Source organism: Desmodus rotundus, chromosome 1 (assembly GCF_022682495.2).
Source record: "Desmodus rotundus isolate HL8 chromosome 1, HLdesRot8A.1, whole genome shotgun sequence".
NCBI classification, from domain to species: Eukaryota; Metazoa; Chordata; class Mammalia; order Chiroptera; family Phyllostomidae; genus Desmodus; species Desmodus rotundus.
The window spans coordinates 2,894,075-2,911,219 of record NC_071387.1 but is presented as its reverse complement, the minus strand read 5'-3'; the positions used below and the strand labels follow the sequence as shown (position 1 = coordinate 2,911,219).

General features: G+C 60.6%; 2 protein-coding genes across 16 annotated transcripts in view; one reads left to right on the top strand and one right to left on the bottom strand.

Moving 5' to 3' along the window:
* The window catches only part of AK8 (adenylate kinase 8), a 73,561-nt gene extending 65,278 nt beyond the window's left edge, over positions 1–8,283 (bottom strand). For 2 of the 8 annotated variants that reach the window (XR_011650955.1, XM_045196865.2), the window contains exons 1-3: positions 8,144–8,283; positions 5,619–5,703; positions 448–497 (exon numbers count right to left, since the gene is read on the bottom strand). Coding sequence is in view for 5 of the 8 variants with exons in the window: in XM_045196865.2 (XP_045052800.2) it covers positions 448–497; positions 5,619–5,703; positions 8,144–8,227 (219 nt within the window). In the remaining 3 variants the exon portion in view is untranslated. The other 6 variants (XM_045196866.3, XM_053919434.1, XM_045196863.3 and 3 more) reach the window with 5 other exon arrangements.
* A 94-nt stretch (positions 8,284–8,377) lies between these two features.
* SPACA9 (sperm acrosome associated 9) overlaps positions 8,378–17,145 on the top strand; it is a 38,634-nt gene continuing 29,866 nt past the window's right edge. For 2 of the 8 annotated variants that reach the window (XM_053919428.1, XM_053919430.1), the window contains exons 1-4: positions 8,378–9,016; positions 10,141–10,294; positions 13,467–13,647; positions 15,803–16,005. In XM_053919428.1, coding sequence (XP_053775403.1) covers positions 13,504–13,647; positions 15,803–16,005 — 347 coding nt within the window. In that variant the 5' untranslated portion in view covers positions 8,378–9,016; positions 10,141–10,294; positions 13,467–13,503. Of the gene's footprint in view, positions 9,017–10,140; positions 10,295–13,466; positions 13,648–15,802; positions 16,006–16,624; positions 17,124–17,145 lie in introns of those variants that run through there. The other 6 variants (XM_045196719.3, XM_045196717.3, XM_024562004.3 and 3 more) reach the window with 6 other exon arrangements.

The window sequence follows — 17,145 nt, the reverse complement described above, 5'->3', positions numbered from 1 at the left end:
GGTTCATGATTAAAATGTTAAGAGCAAGTCTGGAGACTCCACACCCAGTCCCTGGAAAGGGGGTTTGGCCAGCACTCCCGCCTCGCCGCAGCCCTGAGGACCACACAAGGAGCGCAGACAGCACCCTGTAGCTGCGAGGCCCCCGTGGCAGCTCCATCCTGACACGTTCGAGCAATGCGCAGCTCTGGATGGTCGGGGAATTATATGCCTAGGTCGGTTTTTTGGTTTGGGTTTTTGGCTTTTTTTTTTTTTTTTTTTGTATTTTCTAGGTTTCCTACTATGAACACGCATAGCCTCTTGCAGTAAGAAATACGCTCAGCAGCAAGCCAAGGGAAAGAAGGAAAGGCGGGCTGTGATGGACACTCGCGGAGGGCGGCCTTGCCCCAGCTGCTCGGGCAGGCGAGCCACAGGGTCGCAACCCTGAATAAGACGCACTTACGCACTTACGATGGTGGTTTTCCCGGAGGCAGGCGGCCCTAGTATTACAATCCTGGGCACTGTGGAATAGAAAGATTGGACAGTCACCGCTCGGTGCGACAAAGCGGCCTCCCTGCCTGCCGCGCTCTGGGAGGATTTATTCCTCCCGGCCCCAGATTTCATTTTCTGGACGTGACAGGCCGTCCGTCACCCCGTGGCTCGGCAGCGCGCTCGCTCGCTGAGGCGCCCTCTCCGCACTGGGAGCGGTGAGCCATCTCGCAGACGGTTTATGTCCCTCTCTCCAAGGGGACACGGACATGGAAACTTGTTTGCCAAACCAATAAATATCGGGGACAACTGAGATTTCAAACACCATAAAGCATTTTAAACAGGGACTTTGTCTCGGGGACAGGCTCTCAAATAAAGCTGTATTTTATGCAAATCGACCTTCGAAGCTTCTTTCTTTAGTATTTATGCCCTCTTATTTAGCAAATTGTATTCCCCGCCACTTTACAGAGGGAAACAATGGGGCAAAGCCTGCAGGGCACGGGCCAGATTTATAAGACCCGGATGGGAAAGTCTTTGTTTCCCAGCACCGGCATTTCTCTGCAGACGGGAACACTGGCTGCCTGCCTCCCTGCGAGGGCCTGGCTGGGCTGCTCCCCGGCCCGGCCGGGCCCTGAAGGTGCCTGCGGGCTACCAGCCTACGGGGTGGGGCGCGGCGCTGGCCGCCAGGAAAGGCCAGCATCCTAGGAAGAGCTGGAAGGTGTGAGCTTGGGTCAGAACGCAGGATGAGGCCATGGCGCCTGGACGGAGGGATCGCTGACCGCCACCTTGATCGTGGCCCTGCCCCCACATGGTGGGGGTCGAGGGGCCAGAGCAGAGTTCAGGGACGTTGGACAGATGTTCCCTCCAGCTCACCTGAGCCTCTGACATCACATGCAGAGCCCATCCCTGCCAGGCCTCCGGGAGGGGTCCCGTCCACACAGAGGACGGCCCTGCACAACCCCTGGTCTGGGAGGGACACCAAGAAGGGGCACGAGGGGCCGAGGGGCCATCTGGGCCACAGTGGGAGGGTCAGCACTGCACCTAGCTGGGCTGCTGGATTCATGGGCCTTTGCCAAAGTCACTGCACCTTCTCTTTTCCAGGTGGAGGGGAAGTTCAAGACCACTGAGATTCACTCCGCAAATACTCTCCGAGCCCCTCTTCCATGCTCCGCTCCAGGCTGGATGCTGCCAAGAAAAGCCAGATGGGCCGGGGCCCCTGGGGACAGTTCCAGGCTAACTTCGCTGGGGGAGCCTGTCAGGGAGCTGCCCTGCTGTGCCCGCCTCCGACCACGGAGCTGCTCTCTCCTCAAGAACACGACCAACGTCCAACATGCCCCACCCTTCTGCTGCCACGTGGTTCCCATGTGTCAGCAACTGACCGCTCTGGAACACTGTAGGTCCTCAGTCCCAGCTCTGGGTGAGATGCAGGTAACGTGCCCCTGGGGGCAGGGGGGCAGGGACAAGGGGAGCCTGGAGCACCTCACACTGCCTGGCCACCTGCCGCGGTGCGCCGCGGTGCTCCAGCTCAGCGCTGGTCCATACTCTCTTCTCCAAGGCAGGGTTGGCTGCGTGTGTCCACTCCTGTTCTGGCCAAAGGGCTCTGTGTCCCTCTAAATCCTTTAGGAACTAGAGGGCCATGACCTCCACAGAAGGTGCTCACTGGGGACCCAGATTGCCCGGCAGCCCCAAACAATCCCCCTCCCTTGGTCTGGAGCCGCCTGGTTCCTCCCGAAGGCGTCTTCCACGTTCCTACCTTCTCACCGGTCCGCTCTCCGTCAGCACTGTGCTCCTCGCCCGCCCCAACTTTTGTGCCACAGCTGACCTGCCGGTGGCATCACTGTCCCCCACCTCTGATAGGCTCCTCTAGGGCAGGGCCAGGACTGGGAGGAGCCACACACGCCACGGGACCTGCAGCTGTCCCCCTCTCTCTCCACGGTCACCAAGTGGTGTCACCCTTGTTGCCACCAGGGCTGCCTCCTGACAAAGATGCCCTCTGCCACTCGGCATTCTCGGAGGCAAGCCACAGGAAGCGGCTGAGTCCAGGGCCAGCGAGGCTCACAGAACACTATGCGGGCAGGACCTGGCCCGGGGCGGCCGGCCAACAACAGCGCCCCACTCGGTGCAGGGGACACCGGACACCGCAGCCACGCCCAGAGAGCCGCTCACTTATGCGGGCTATGGGGCTGCCACCGCACATGCCACCTGTCACCCAGGGGCCTGGCCCGGTGGGGTGGCCAGGGAGAGCACCTCCCTCCCCTGACCGGCGACCTCAGAACACCACCCACTCTCTGCAGAGCCCAGGGCCCTCCTCCCCGGACGAGCACCGCCTCAGCAGGTGGAGACACTGCCGACAGATGGAGTCTGGCAGGGAGGTGGCTTTGGGGATCATGGTCAGGTGAGAGGATGAGGGGAGACTGGGGCTGCGGTACCAGGGAAGGTTGGGGGGCAGTGTCCGAGCAGCGGGGAGCGCAGTGGCAGGTGGAAGGGCCTCTTGCAGGAAGCAGAGTGTGCGGGTCCTGGGGAGGAGGCCCGCTTGGCAAAGCCAGAGGGAGGGTATGGCACAGGCATGCGGTCTGGCTCCCGCGCCAGCTCCCACCTCCCCTCCGGCCAGAGCTTAACCACAGGCCTCCGCCCAGCGGGGCTCAGGGCTGCGGAACTGAGAAGGGACCGGCACCTCGAGGACGAGAGCATGCAGGAGCGAGGTGACCCCAAAGTGGCACGTTCGTCTTGCAAAGCAACAGGGCTCCCAGGCTGCTGGAAGCCCATCCAGGCCCCCGCGACGCCCGCACTGCACACATCTGACACTCTGCAAGGGAACATGCGCGGCCCCTCAACTTCTCCCACACGTTTGTCTGATTAATTTCAGTTTCTTGAAATCTAACACTGTGAAACCGCAGCCGTGCTCGTGAGTAATTATTTATAAACAGTGTCATAAAGGCGGCTTGACTGCCAAGAATAATCAACTTCTTCAAACCACTTCAAAGGAAATCAAAACCCTCTCCATCCACAGATCCTTCTGAGGTTTAACTAGGAGCATGATTTAAAATTCACAAGAAAACCCTTAGCTATTGGAGCCCTAATACACAGCTTTCCCGGACAAACGTTTGATAAAAAACGAAACATACCATTATATACACCATCGCCTGCTTTAATATTGCCCTGGGCTACTCTAAATGCTCACTTTGTACCACATCTGCTTTCCTCGCGGGGCAGGAGCTGCCAGCCGCCCGCGGGTGGCTCCCCTGCCCTCCCAGCCGCCCCTGTGTGCTCACTCATGGGGTGAGTCCAGAGCCTTCCCTCCCTCCCCACCAGCCACAGGCCACCCCACAGCCCACACCCAGGCCCAGGAAGCAGAGAGTCGAGAGCCCGGCTTCTCGCCACCACGAGGTTAGGAGGAGGCATGAGGGTCCGAACCGCCAGCCCAGGGCGTGGGAATGCTCACTGGGTGTCAGGGGGGCCTCCCCACACCTCCTGTGCTCTTCTAGAATGGGCTCCCCCCACTGCTAAAAAGCCACAGACGCTGGGTGCTCTCCCTGCCTCCCCTCTGCCTCCCGCATTCTCGCTTCAAGCGTGGGTGGAGGCTTGCGCCCAGCAGGAGCCCCACAAATGTCCCTCTCTCCTCTGCACTCAAGCAGTTGAGCTGCCACCCAAGGTCTGGCACCCAGTGACTCTGACGGCAGCTGGGCAGAAACCTGGCCTCGGGGTCCTCAGGACAGGCGGGGGGCCACCCCTGCCCGAGCTGCGCCGTGCAGGTCTGGATGCCACGGCCCACTTGAGAGCAGTGGAGCAGGACGGGGGTGGCCGTACTGTCCTGTGGCTGCTGCCCAGGTTCCTGGGGGGCCCACAGAGGGGTGGCATGCAGGACCTTGTCCCAACAGCAGAGGGCATCACTGTGCTCCCTGAGCTGTGCTGTCACTGTGCTTTGCCCCCACTTCTGCTTCTCCTTCAGGGCCCCCCCCGCCCCCCGCCTTGCTGGTGGCAGTGGTGGGGCAGCACCCACGTTGGGCCCAGCAGCAGTGCTCCGGCCCCCAGGAAGCGAGGCGGTTTAACACCCACCCCACAGAGCAGAGCAGGTGAGCACCCGCCCGTGTGAACGGAGACCGGAGGCCTTTTACAGCAGTCTCCGAGGGGCAAAGCGGGTCCCACTGGGAACTCAGGAAGGACAACTGGAGAAGGTGGCCCTCCCGGCCCCACGAGGTCACAGCTGTGCGTGCACCTGGGGCATAGAGGCTCACAGCCAGTGTCAGTTCTCAACTCTGCCCAACTGGAGGCCCAGAAAAGGGCACCGTTGGGTTCTTGGGCTGAGCTCTGCGAACAGCCCCCTCCCCCCCGCCCCGTGCTCTGTGGGCAAGGCTGTTGCCAACGCAGGGAGACCTGCGGGCAGAGCTCGCGGGCAAGGCCAGGTGCGCCCGCTCACCTGCAGGCCTGGTTTCCCCCACCCCTCTCTTTTTTAAGCTACTTAGCATCCTGTCTCATCTGAGGCCTCTGAACCCCACCACGGGGTACCTCAGGCCTCCTGCCTGCCTACAGGACCGCGCCAGTGCCAGTCTCCGGGGGTGCAGGGCCCCTTCAAAGCAGTGCTGCTCCGATGAAAGAAACGCCAAAGCCCCAGGAGCCCAGTCCTGCCCACAGCTAGGCGGAGGATCCTCCTCCCCCAGCAGGTCGACTGAGGACCGGGCTGTCCCACTCCTAGTGCCGGGTGTGGGCCTGGGGTCCAGCCCACCTGCGCTCAGGCCAAAGCGTGGGGAGCGCTGGAGCTCGTTAACGGGTGCAGGTAACAAGACCAGCAAGAAACCCCGAGTGCTGCCTGTCTAGGTGGACCAGAAACCAAATTTCCACCTGCCAAGTGATCACAGAGCTTAAACCCAACAGGCACCCTCAGCTGGGGGTACGGAAGCATTAATAATTGATTCTGTGGGCCTCTCCGAGGTTTTCCTTTCGATAGCTCAGCGAGAGAATTCGTATTAGTTGTGCTCCCAAAAAGAAGGCATTTTTCAATTAACCACCAGCCCAAATTGTCAAAACCTCTCCCCACCCCATTCTGACCTCTCTCCACACACAGCACGACAAAGTCCTTCCAAGCCTTCCCGCTCCCCCGGGGGAGGGGGAGGAGGGAGAGGGAAGAGGGGAGGGGGAGGGGCAGGCGTGCTCACCGTTGTCATTATCCCGATGCAGGTGATCGATCATGAATGTGATGGGATCTTGGGGCTGGTGGATCAGGAGTTGCTCCAGCATGTTCTGTGGGCGCAGGGCAGACACCCATGTGGTTAACATCTGCAGGGGCGCCCACGCCCCCGGGTTAGGTGGCCCAGCAACCTGTCGCCATGGACAACGGCTAGGAGGCCTGTTCTCTCCACTGTACCCCTCCAACATGCCCTCCCCTTGGGACCCAGCCCCTGCCCCAGATGGCAGCTGCTTGGGTCCACGTGAGTGGAGGCGTTGATGGAGAGGCTGTGTGGGATGGCTGTGGAGGCCCGGAGGGACCGCGCCTCTGACCCAGTCAGTCCTGGGGCCCTCTCCCCTTGGTCCCTCTGTGCTTCGCAGATCAGCCCTCTCTCAGTTCTTCCCATGCACCTCTGAGCCTGAGCAAAGAAGGCTCCCCTCCATACCAGTGCCAGCATACCTTCCTGACCGGTCACTGGGTAAATCCTGCCACACCCGCCTGCAGCCCGAGTGTCCCACCATTGCCTTACCCTGTCCCTGTGCCCAAAGCAATCATAGTAAGTGCCAGAGCAGATGTCTGCCGGGGACATGGTCATTACTACCGAAGCCCCTCTGGAGTGGGGCAGAATATTTACCTGCCAGATACCTAAATAGTCCTGGGATACCCTGGCCCTTGAATTCCATGGGGAAAAGCTTCCACAGTTCCAGAACAAACGGCACAGAGGTGGGCCTGCCAGCTGAGAGGAGCTGGGCAGGCGCAACAGGAGCCCCCTTCTGCCCCAGGGACGGGCAGAGGGCTTTAGCCCTTCGGGGCAGAGGGGTGTGGGTCAGTAAAAGGCACTGAGCGGGGAGAAGTCTCAGCCCCACTCCGAAACAACAAGGCCTTCCCTGGGCCTCAGCTTCCCGCCCCCCAAACCCCGCTGGGAAACTGCACGGCTGCATGGCCTCCCTGGTCATAGGTCATCGGTGAGGTGGCGTGAGATGACGCTTGATGGTTCACCGACGCACAGGCTTAATGTCCCTTTTAAATAGTTGCATATCCACTGTGTACTGGAGAAATACATCAGACCTATGATTTCAAGGATATTGCTTAGGACGAGAAAGAATACCTTCATTTTCTGAAAGGGGGCCGACTTAAAGAGACGGTGAAGTTAACTGGAAACGTGCAGGCAGGCGCAGGCATCTGTGCAGGCGACCCAGTTGCAGAGGGTGTGGCACACACACCAAAAGACACAGGTGGGGGCCAGCTCGCAGCCTGGTGCCGCCCTCACTGCCCCGGTTTTGACAACGTGCTGTCGTTAGGTTAGACGTTATCACTGGTGAGCGAGGGGAAGGGCACACCAGACCTTTCCTTTTTGTAGCTTCCTGTGGGTCTAAAATTACTTTAAAAGTGCAAATGGTAAAAACCATGGCAGGCGCCCACAGACGACTGAGGACTGGAACTGCTGGACTACAAGTTCTCTGGGGCTGCGCCTTCCAACAGTGACGATGGGGACGCATGGAGCTCTCTAGGGCGGACCACGGGGCTCCTCGGGCTCCTGTACCACCCCCCATGCCTGATGACTTGTAACTCAGCCGGCCATTTCCTTTACTTAGACTGGTCACTCAGTTTTGGACGTCTGTCCCTCTTTCCGCTATAGTTAACGCCCTCCAAAGGAAGTATATGTTTGCTGGAAAGGTGGGGACTCGAGAGTTCTACTCTGAGCTCTGCTCTCAGGTGTGCAGGTCAGTTTCAAATGACCGCAGGTGTCAGGGTGACACCTGTGGGGGTGGGGCAGACCCAGAACAGCAGAAGAATGCTCTGGAAGCTGGGTCCCAGCTTCCCCTTGGCCCTCAGAATCTGAGTGGCTGGACAGCTCCTGAAAGCCTTTCACAGAAGGGCGTGCAGAAGGGACACCCACACACATGCCAGGCACAATGCAGCCTGAGGTCACACAGGGAGTGGGGGACAGCGAGGTCAGGAACCAGGAGGAGAGTTTGGGAGCAGCCAGGAACTCCTGGCCCTGAGGAGGAAGGGCCAGGTGGGAAACGCTGCTCTCCAAGCCGCAGGGATGCGGTCAAGGAGGTGGCCTCTCCGAGGATGGGCCTGCCACCTTGAACTCGGGCACTGCCCAGCCCGGAAGCCAGCACGGTGGACGGACGCAACTGCCAGAGCCGGGGGCGCCCTCTGGAGACCACCTTGCAGCCCGGCACTTCACACAGGGAGGAACTGAGAAAAGGACGGCCTTGTTCCCGGCCTTCCAGCCAGCTGGCGCAGAGCCGGGACCACATTCTGGCCCGGACGGCTTGCCCCTCTTCTTTTCCCTGGGCCCGCGGGACAGGGGCAGGAGTGTCTTCAGATCAAAGGACCCTCGGGGTCACGGCGGTACAAGAGTCAGACACCCCAAGTTAGGCAACCTCGTGGCTAACAAACGTGGGCCCCCTGCTGCCCGCTGCCGGCGCACATCCTGGTACCGCGACAGGGGTTCCACGGCCTCCGCCCCCTGTCGCCACAGGGTGGGGCTGTCCAGGTCACCTGCATCATCTCGAAGACGTGGTTCGTCTCCCCGTAGAGGGGCATTTCCGGGGGAATGCGGTGCGGAGCCGAGGTCGCGTCCATGCTGCAAGACAGCGCGGCCGCTTCCTAGTGACCGCCGTCGCTAAGGGAACCGCTCCGTGGCGTCACCAGCGCGCGCCGCTCCCAAGGACGGCCGTCGCTAGGGGCGCCGCTCCCTGACGTCATTTGGTGCGCGCCGCGGGGCCTGAACTCGTGCTCCTACTCCGGGCGCTCAGCGGCCCTGGGCAAGTGCTTTCCTGACCAGATGCGCTCTCCCCTCGGCGCGTCTCCACGGCCCACCTGAGGTGGCTACCAGCTGTGGCCTTCCAGAACCAGAGATGCGCCGGGCGAGGCCTCTAGTGTGGAGACACCTGCCAACACCCCGAGGGCACATCGGCCCCCCCGGGGGGCGGGAAGCGGGTTCTACTTCGGGTTCTGCCTGTGCGCCCCGACTGGGGAGTTAAGCTCTGTGGCCTCAGTGTCCCCATCTTTAAAATGAAGACTAGAGGTAGAGGGGGATATTTGAGGACGGAAGGGAGTACAAGGGATCGGCCTCAGGGCCGAGGGTCCCGCTGGAAACTCCGACCAACTCGCATCTTCGGAGCGCCGGGAAGCCCCGCGGGCCGCTCCGGAGCAGGGCGGGACTGCCACGTGACCCGATTGCTATGGCTCCCGCAGTAACAATTGGGCCTGTGGCCCCGCCCCTTCTCACCCAGACCTCCACACCCTACACCCTACTCCGGCTCCCAAACCCTGGGAAGGGCCTCCTCGCTCCTCCGGGCCCCAGACATCCAAGGAGGCACTCCAGTTTCAGGGCGCTTTGTGAGTGAAGGCTGCTGTAGGACAAGCAAGGTGAAAGCCCGGGGTTTGGAAACTGGGTGGAGGGGGTGGAGCGGAGAGTGCAGTGGACCACCTCCGCTGCTGCCCTGGAGGGGCTGGGGGTGCGACGCGGTGGGGGTAGCGTTAATCCCCTGTGGGACAGGGCCGTGAAGGTATCCGCTGCAGCACTGAATTGCGAGCTGTAACTCATTGCCATCCTTAGTGGGAGGCACCGTCTCTGAGCTCTCTGTGAGCCCATTGGTGGAGTCTTGTGCACATTTTTGGAGAGGGTGTACCTATGGCCTGGTCATTACACGTTGCCCAGAGTTCAAATCGTGGCTGCACTCCCACTAGCTGTGTGAGCCTGCCCCGCGCCTCACTGTCCTCCCCCATGAAGTGAGAGTTATGGGAGGATCCCATGATATCTGAAGTACTGGACAGAAGCTGGCATCTGGTAAGGGCGCGCTGCAGGGGGGCTACTGTTAGTACTATATCATTTAATCTGCGAACCATCCCTGAGAAGTGGGTACCTTCATTTCCATTTTACACATGAGAATTTGGAGGAACAACATGGTGAAAAATACTTGGCCAAGTGACGTGGGCAAGTGGTTTCCCCTTTCTGGGCCTCTCCTTATCTGTTGTTGGTCACGGAGCATCAGAACCCAAAAGCCCCTTGAAGAGCCACTAATCCAAACTCATTTTATGGGGGGGGGGGGGAGATAAACTGAGGCCCAGAGGCAGAGCCAGGGCTGGAACTAGGCATCCGGACTCCTAGCCAAAGCCTTTTCCACCAGTCACCATCCCAGAGACACGCCCTCCAGCGGGAGAAAAGACTTTCTGCTTCCCGCTTAGAACTGCAACTCAAAGCCTGTAGGCCCTGGTAGGCCTGTCAGACCCAACGGCAGAGACCGATGGGGAAGAAAGGAGGCCGCCTCCCCCCGGAACAAAGAACACAACCACCAAGCCTGCAATTTGCACTGGAGAGGTTCAGCTTGCTTCCTGGACATTTCTGAAATGACTTGCCTTTCTCCTCATTTATTTTAAGCCCTAGGCACTTTTCATACCACGATTTAATCATCTTTAGCAGCCCAGAAAAATACAAATCAATTAAAGCCGAAACCTATTGGGTAATCATCTTTCCCTTCCTCCTCCCCCAGATCGAGAAGTGCCTGCACTGCCTGTGCCTTTCATCCCGGCTCATTTGGCTGCAGTGAGTCTCGTTCAAGGGACGATCACTTTGGATAGCTTATTACAGCTGCTCTCGCGACACTCCTGGCATGCATGTCACAAGTCACTGGGATCAAGGACCAAGTCAGTTTTTCTCTCAGGGGCCCTTGGGGCCACCAGGCGAGGCAGTGCTGTGTTCCTGGAGGACTTGGCAGCCCCAGGAGGGTGGCGGGGGCCAGGTGCACAGGGCAGCCCCTGAATGCTGGCCCTTGTCGCTTTGGGATGGGGAACAGAATAATCTCCTGGGAATGGAAGCAAGGCCTGGGGGTCCAGCTAGTGCATGGTCCCGAGGAGAGCTCAGCAGCACCTCCAGCCCCCCAGACGCCCAACCACAGTTAGTCTGATATCTGGCATGTTTGTCTCCATGGATCATCGCCGAGGAAAGGAGGGAGATATCAGGAGCCCAGACTTTGCAAAGTCAGGCAGAGGGAAGCGGGAAACCTTGGCTTGCTCTCTTCCCAGCTGCATGACCTCAGCTTCATCATCTGTCGAGAGGGGATAATTGTGGGACCCTGTCCACAGGGCCGTGGTGAGGACTTGAGGTAGGGCACGGCCAGGGTTCTAGAGCCGGCAGAACACTGGGCCTCAGGGAGCAGCTGGCCTCAGGGAGCAGCTGGCCCAAGGCCAGCAAGAAGAGTGGGAGCCAGGATTTGAGCCAGGACTGCGTGACACCAGCGCTTGGGTTCTTAACCGCCAACCCCAGCTCTGAAGGCCGGCCCGGCCCCTCCCTGAGCACCCACTTCGCGCTGCACTCGGGTTTCCTAGGCTTCCACTTCTGGGTCGTGTGTGAACCCTGGGCCCCAACGAGGTGAGGCCAGTGAGGCAGTTTGCCTCCATGCAGAACCTGAGGGGGTGCCCCACACCTCAGTAATCAAGAAAATAACATTTTAATGCACTATTTTTAAAAATCTAAGTTGATGTAGAAATTCATTTAGAATACAATATCACAAGTTTTGCCCTGGCTGGTGTGGCTCAGTGGATTGAGTGCCAGCCTTCGAACCAAAGGGTCACGGGTTTGATTCCCAGTCAGGGCACATGCCTGGGTTGCCAGGTCCCCAGTAGGGGGCACTTGAGAGGCAGCTACACATTGATGTTTCTCTCCCTCTTTCTCCCTCCCCCCCTTTCTAAAAATAAATAAAATCTTTTAAAAAATATCACAAGTTTTTAAAAGGATCAGTATTACTGAGCTGCCCGTTAGCCTCAGGCTCCACTACGGCAAGGCGCAGCCCAGTGCCCCAAGGGTCTGTACTCAAAATTCCGATATTTGGATCTCTGGAATTTCCGGTGTTCACTTTTATTTTTTACAGTAGTGCATTAAATATTTTTACCCATCTTGATCACCTAGTTAGTTGTCTGGCACCCCCTTGAATTTTGCCCCGAGCTGAGTGCCTCACTTGCCACACGCCAGTCCAGGCTCCAAGGGCCTGATGCCAGGGGAGGAACCTGATGCCAGGGAAGGGGAGGGGCCCGATGCCCCTCTGCCTCCAGGTGGGAGGGGTGGGGGAAGCACCTCAGCTGGATACTGGATACTGCAGGTGTCCAACAAGCAGTGGCTCCCACTGCGTCCCCCCCACCCTGGTCCCCCTCCCGCTGCCCACTCCAGATGGGGGAGGTGCGGTGTGGGGAGGAGGCTGAGCTGCGTGCCACCACCCCTCCTGGCTCTGGACCGGCCAGGCCCTCCCTGGTGGAGCTGTGCAGCTCTGTTGGCAAACCCAGGTGCTGTGGCACCCAGGGGTGGCCTCGGGACACTGCCGTAGAAGTGTACTCCATTATATTTACGGTGGGCCCACCCACCGTTGCAGGGGGCGATGGTTGGAGTCCCTCTGGCCTGGCTCCGTTGTGGCAATTGGGCTGCCTGTCACCTCCTTGCCCAGGACGTGGGCTGCATCTCTGCAGCCCCCAACCCCCGGCCAAGTTCTCTGACTGGCTGCTCCTATCAAGTCCCAGAGGCTGGCCACCTTCTGTCCTTGCATGTCCTTTCATCCCCAGCGTCACCTCCTGTTGCCACAGAGACGCCCTCCCTGGCCCCTGCCCTGCTCTGGGCTCCACGTGCTGAGGGACGGAGCCGAAGGAGACCCCTCCTCCCAGCTCCATCCTGTTCCTACGCCTCTCCGCCTGGGACCCGCCAGGAAGCCTGGCACGTGCCCACCACCTTCGTTCCTCGAAGCGTCTCACGCCAGCCTCCCTCCCCGGGCACAGCCTCCTCTGCTCACGCATGTCCGAGTCTGGGCTTCAGGTGTGCTGCTGCCTTGAAGTGCAGGGCCAGCCAGCTGTGGCAGCTTCAAGGATGCTGGTTAACTGGCTGGAAGCCCAGGATCTCGGTGGGGAGGGGCAGCCTGTGGCACAAGCTTGCTGCAACACCCTGGGGGTCAGTGTCCCCTGAAAGTGAAGAGAAGTTGATCTGCTGGGATTCTGACCCTAAACGTGCCCCAAGTCTGTGACCTGGAGTGTTTGCTCAGCAAAATCACGATGTCCTGCAGGGAAGAGCCCAGAGGGGAGCCGTGGACGGCCTGTACGGCACCAGGGACAGTGAAGCATGTGTGTTCCCAGTCACAGACATCCTGCAATTAACATGGGGGATGGAGGAGGGGCCAGCAGCGGGGTCCTGTCCCCAATGGGCAAAGGAGAGCGGGGGCCCTGCCTCAAGCTCAGAGCCGGGAAACCACAGGCCAGGGCTGTCCCTTGCCTGCCCGGCCCACTGGAAGGAACCCCATGAACTGCGGCAGCAGGTGTTTTCAAAGCCCTTGGCCCGAGCTGATCGAATCGATCGTCCCCGCTGCAGCCTATTCCTCGAGCTCGGCTTTCGCTGATGGGGACACCACTGGGAGGCACTGGAGGCTGCGTGTGTGTGCATGCATGTGGGAGGCTGTGTGTGCTGTGTGTGAGACTGCGTGTGCTGTGTGCATGTGTGTGGGAGACTGCGTGTGCTGTGTGTGTGCAGTCTGGGGAGATGGAAGACTGGAGAATTCTGGTCCACAGTGGAGGGAAGTCGTATTTTATGGCAAAGAACGTGTCCTTGGAGCGCGAGTGGGCTTGGGTCAGGCTCCCCTCACTCTCGGACTGCCTGGGGGGTCTTGAGCAAGTGTCTTGCACAGGAGGGGCTCATCTCCTCCTCCGCCAGCTGGGCGTGACCGCAGTCCCTGCCCCCCAGGTTGCAGGGGGGCCGCATCATGCAGGGCTCCCCCGGGAGGGGCTGTGAGCATCCTGCACCCGAAGGGGCCCCTGGGACCTCAGCGCCCCATCTTCCACCCCACAGACGCCTGTTTTCCTGGGAGTGAGCGCTGCGGGGGACCATGAATGAGGCAAAGGGGTCCCTTCGAAGCATCGAGCAAAAGTACAAGCTGTTCCAGCAGCAGCAGTTCACCTTCATCACGGCGCTGGAGCACTGCCGGGAGAATGCCCATGACAAGATCCGGCCCATCTCCAGCATCGAGCAGGTGCTGTCTGGGGGGCGGGGGGCAGGTGGGTCGGGCCAGGACCCTGGGCCTGGCCCTCGCTTGAACGATGGAGGAATGGAGGCCGGGACAGGGGAAGCACGTTTGTGCCCGAGTCAGGGATCCAACCCCCGCTGCCAGGACAGGCCATCCTTTCTCTCCCTCACCACAAGTGGGAGGAACTGTCACAACGGGGTTAAACACAGGGGCTTGAGACTCAGCGGGCCAGGGCTTAAGTTCCGCCCTGCCCCAGGCCCCCTCTATGACCTCGGCCTGTGACTCGCCTCTCTGTGCCTCAGTCCCCCCATCTGTAAAGTGAGGAGAGCAGCACACACCTCCCAGGGCTGACCTGCAGATGTCATGGGAGGGTCCCAGAACACACTCGGCCCGTCCCTGGACTGGGTGCCAGGGGTGCTTGGAGGAACGGATGGGCACATGGGGACCTAGCTGTCGGATTCCGCCGGGGATCATCCCCGCACTGACAGGCTGCTGTGTGAGTGTGCTCTGCAGGACCCCGAGGCCTTGGCACCCAGTGAGCCAAGTGTGACCGCGGAGGGCGAGCAGTCGGCACTTGGGACAGAGAGTCTTGAGCCTCAGTGTCAGGGGTGCACACCCACGCTCCGCTTCTCCCACCCCGGCCTGCCACCGGTTGGAGAGCGGCAACCCCTGCCGGCAGCAAGCCTTCAAAAATCCTTCAAATTTTGGTAACTATTTCTCCCAGCTCTTTAACTTGAGAAAATTTAATCCTGTGGAAAGTGGATGCCCATATAATGTTCCCCCACATACACCGGTCTGTGATATTTAGCCAAGGTGCATGCTCTCCGGATTCAGACCCCGTACCTGGAGCTATCTGGAAGCAGGTTAGCTGGTCCTTTTCAGCCCACCCCCAGGGCTCGGCCACCCAAGGGCGGCAGAGAGGCTTTCAGCACAAGGAGAGCTGGGACCCGCAGCCTCAGCTCAGAGCCCGCCAGCGTGGAGCGTCCCAGCCCCTCCTGCACACAAGGGTGCGGCCTGCTCACCTGAGGTCCAGTGGAGGCTTCGGTAGACAGTGGCCCCACAATCTGATTCTCCGTCCCAAGTGTCAACTCTCCACCCTCAGCCTGCCTTCTGCGGGCAGACAACCAGTCCCATCCAAAGGTCACACACACAGCAGGCGGCCCAGCAATGCTGCTCTGCTGTGGTTGCAGCTCAGGCTCCTCTGCACCCCAAAGCCCCAAGGCTCTCCAGGAGGGTGTGTGGGCGTGGGTGGGGCGGGGTGGGGGTGGTATCAGAGCCTCTCCCCCTTGCAAAGCTTCTGCACTTGGGAAGGAACACGTCAGCTGGTGTGGGGACACAGGCACCAGCGACAGCAGAAACCCTGCCTTAGAGCTTTACGGGTGCTGGAGGTAGTGGGGTGCCCCTCCCATCCGCTCGTGGAGAGTGGGGGCGTCCCGCCAGGATGGAGCCAGTTCCCAGCACAAGGCCAGGACTCCCACCCTTGCCTGACCTCAGACCCGGAGTCACAGGGTCGTCCCGGTCACTCAAATACAGACCTCCGACCCAGGGGTCCCCCGCAACTCCCTGGGAAAGGAGCTGAAAGGAGGCCAGCTGTGTCCCTCCTCCGAGTGGGACATCCCTGCCCCTGCTCGGTGTAGTTTTGGCACCAGGGCTTCGCCGGCTGGAGTCGGACAGTCATTCTCACAGTTCCACGGCCTGGCTGTCCCCCCTTTCTCTGCCTTGGACACGCAGGACAATGAAGCTGCGAAGGGTTTCAGTCTGGGGGCTCCGCCCAGCAGCCCTTGCAGTGAGCATGTGGTGTGAACCTGGGGGACCGGCCCTCTGCTTTAGGCCTTGGCTTCAGTCCCCCGGGACCGGCGAGGGCCCAGCCCAGAGCCTCAGTGCCGAAGCCCGTTAGCCCACCACTCTGAGCCGCCGCTGTCCACCTGCGAAGTGAGGATTTAAAGCAGCCCAGGCGCAGTGGGGTTTAGGTGCGGATGAGGTGAAGCCGGGCCTGCAAACACTCTGCCCGGGACACTGCATGCTGTTAGCTCTCTGGTGGCCTGTCCATTCCACTGCCCCAGCACTGCTGGCATCTCACCCGGGGCTCTGGGGGGCGAAGGGGGACTCCGGGATGTTTGCCCCACAGAGCGGCCGCTCACGGTGCCGGCCCGGCCTGCAGGTACAAAGCTACATGGAGCACCACTGCAGCAACGCCACAGACCGCCGCGTCCTGCACATGTTCCTGGACCTCTGCGCGGAGCTGAGCAGGCTCTGCCAGCGCTTTGAGTCCCTGCACTCAGGCACCCCGGTCACCAACAGCCTCCTCGACAAGTGCAAAACCCTCGTGAGCCAAAGCAACGACTTGAGCAGCCTGAGAGCAAAGTAAGTCCCTCCGGTCCTGTCCTTGAGGCTTCCTCTGGGCATGTGGGGAGGGGGATGGGACAGGGACCGAAGAGGAAGGGACAGGAGGGGCCACCGTTGGGAGGGCAGGTGAGTCTGAACTGATGAGGCTGGTGGGAAATCCTAGGCCTATTGATGCAGAGGAACAACTCGGACCCATAAAACCCAGACAGTGGGACACAGCGCCTCTCACGGGAGCTAGCCCGGGGCGCAGGGTGGGGCTCCTGGGGTGCTGTTCCCAGAAGCCTGCAAAGCAGTGGGCATGGGCACCACCAGTGGGGCTCCCTAGTTCTGACCCCTGGGGATCAACCACACGAAGTCCTCGATTCTCAAGGGAGCCGCTAAGACAGGGCAGGAAGAGTCACGGGGACAGACGAGGACAGACAGCGTGTTCTGGAGCCGTGGGAGCAGCCCAGGGCTCCCAGCCTGAACCTGCTGACCCACAGGGTGCCTAGCCCGGTGCACGCACAGTGCCCACACCTGCCCCGGGGACTCCGATGGGAGTTCCACACGAAAACGCCCCACCCAAGCCCTGGCGACTGCTTGCCCCAGGGGGCGAGTCCGTGTGCTGGGGGCTCACCAGCCCCTGGCCACCCCGCAGGTACCCTCACGACGTGGTGAACCACCTGAGCTGTGACGAGGCCAGGAACCACTACGGAGGTGTGGTCAGCCTCATCCCCCTCGTCCTAGACTTAATGAAAGAATGGATCGCACACTCGGAGAAGCTGCCCCGCAAAGTGCAGCAGCACGTGAGTGAGCCCTGGGAACGCCAGGCGGCCACTGCGGCCAGCACTGCCCAGCCTTCCCAGACCAGAGGCTCCCGGCCTTGGCCAAGAAAACGCCAGTGTAGGCAGCTCACAAAAGACAGCCTGAGACCCAGGGGGAAAGACAAAGTTTCCAAACCTCCCTGGAGACCGCCTGGTGGGAAACTGTGACTCTGAGCCAGCGACCTCCAGCGACCCGTCACCTATCCTGGGCCCAGCCTGCGGGGTGCTGTCACCACTCTTGGTTCCCACTGGTTGACCCGTTTTCATTAGCCTCCATAGTCCCAGCCACTCATGAACCCCCAAGGGGACCCCCAATATATCGCTGAGAACCTCGCCTTCCGCTCTTGCTGTAACT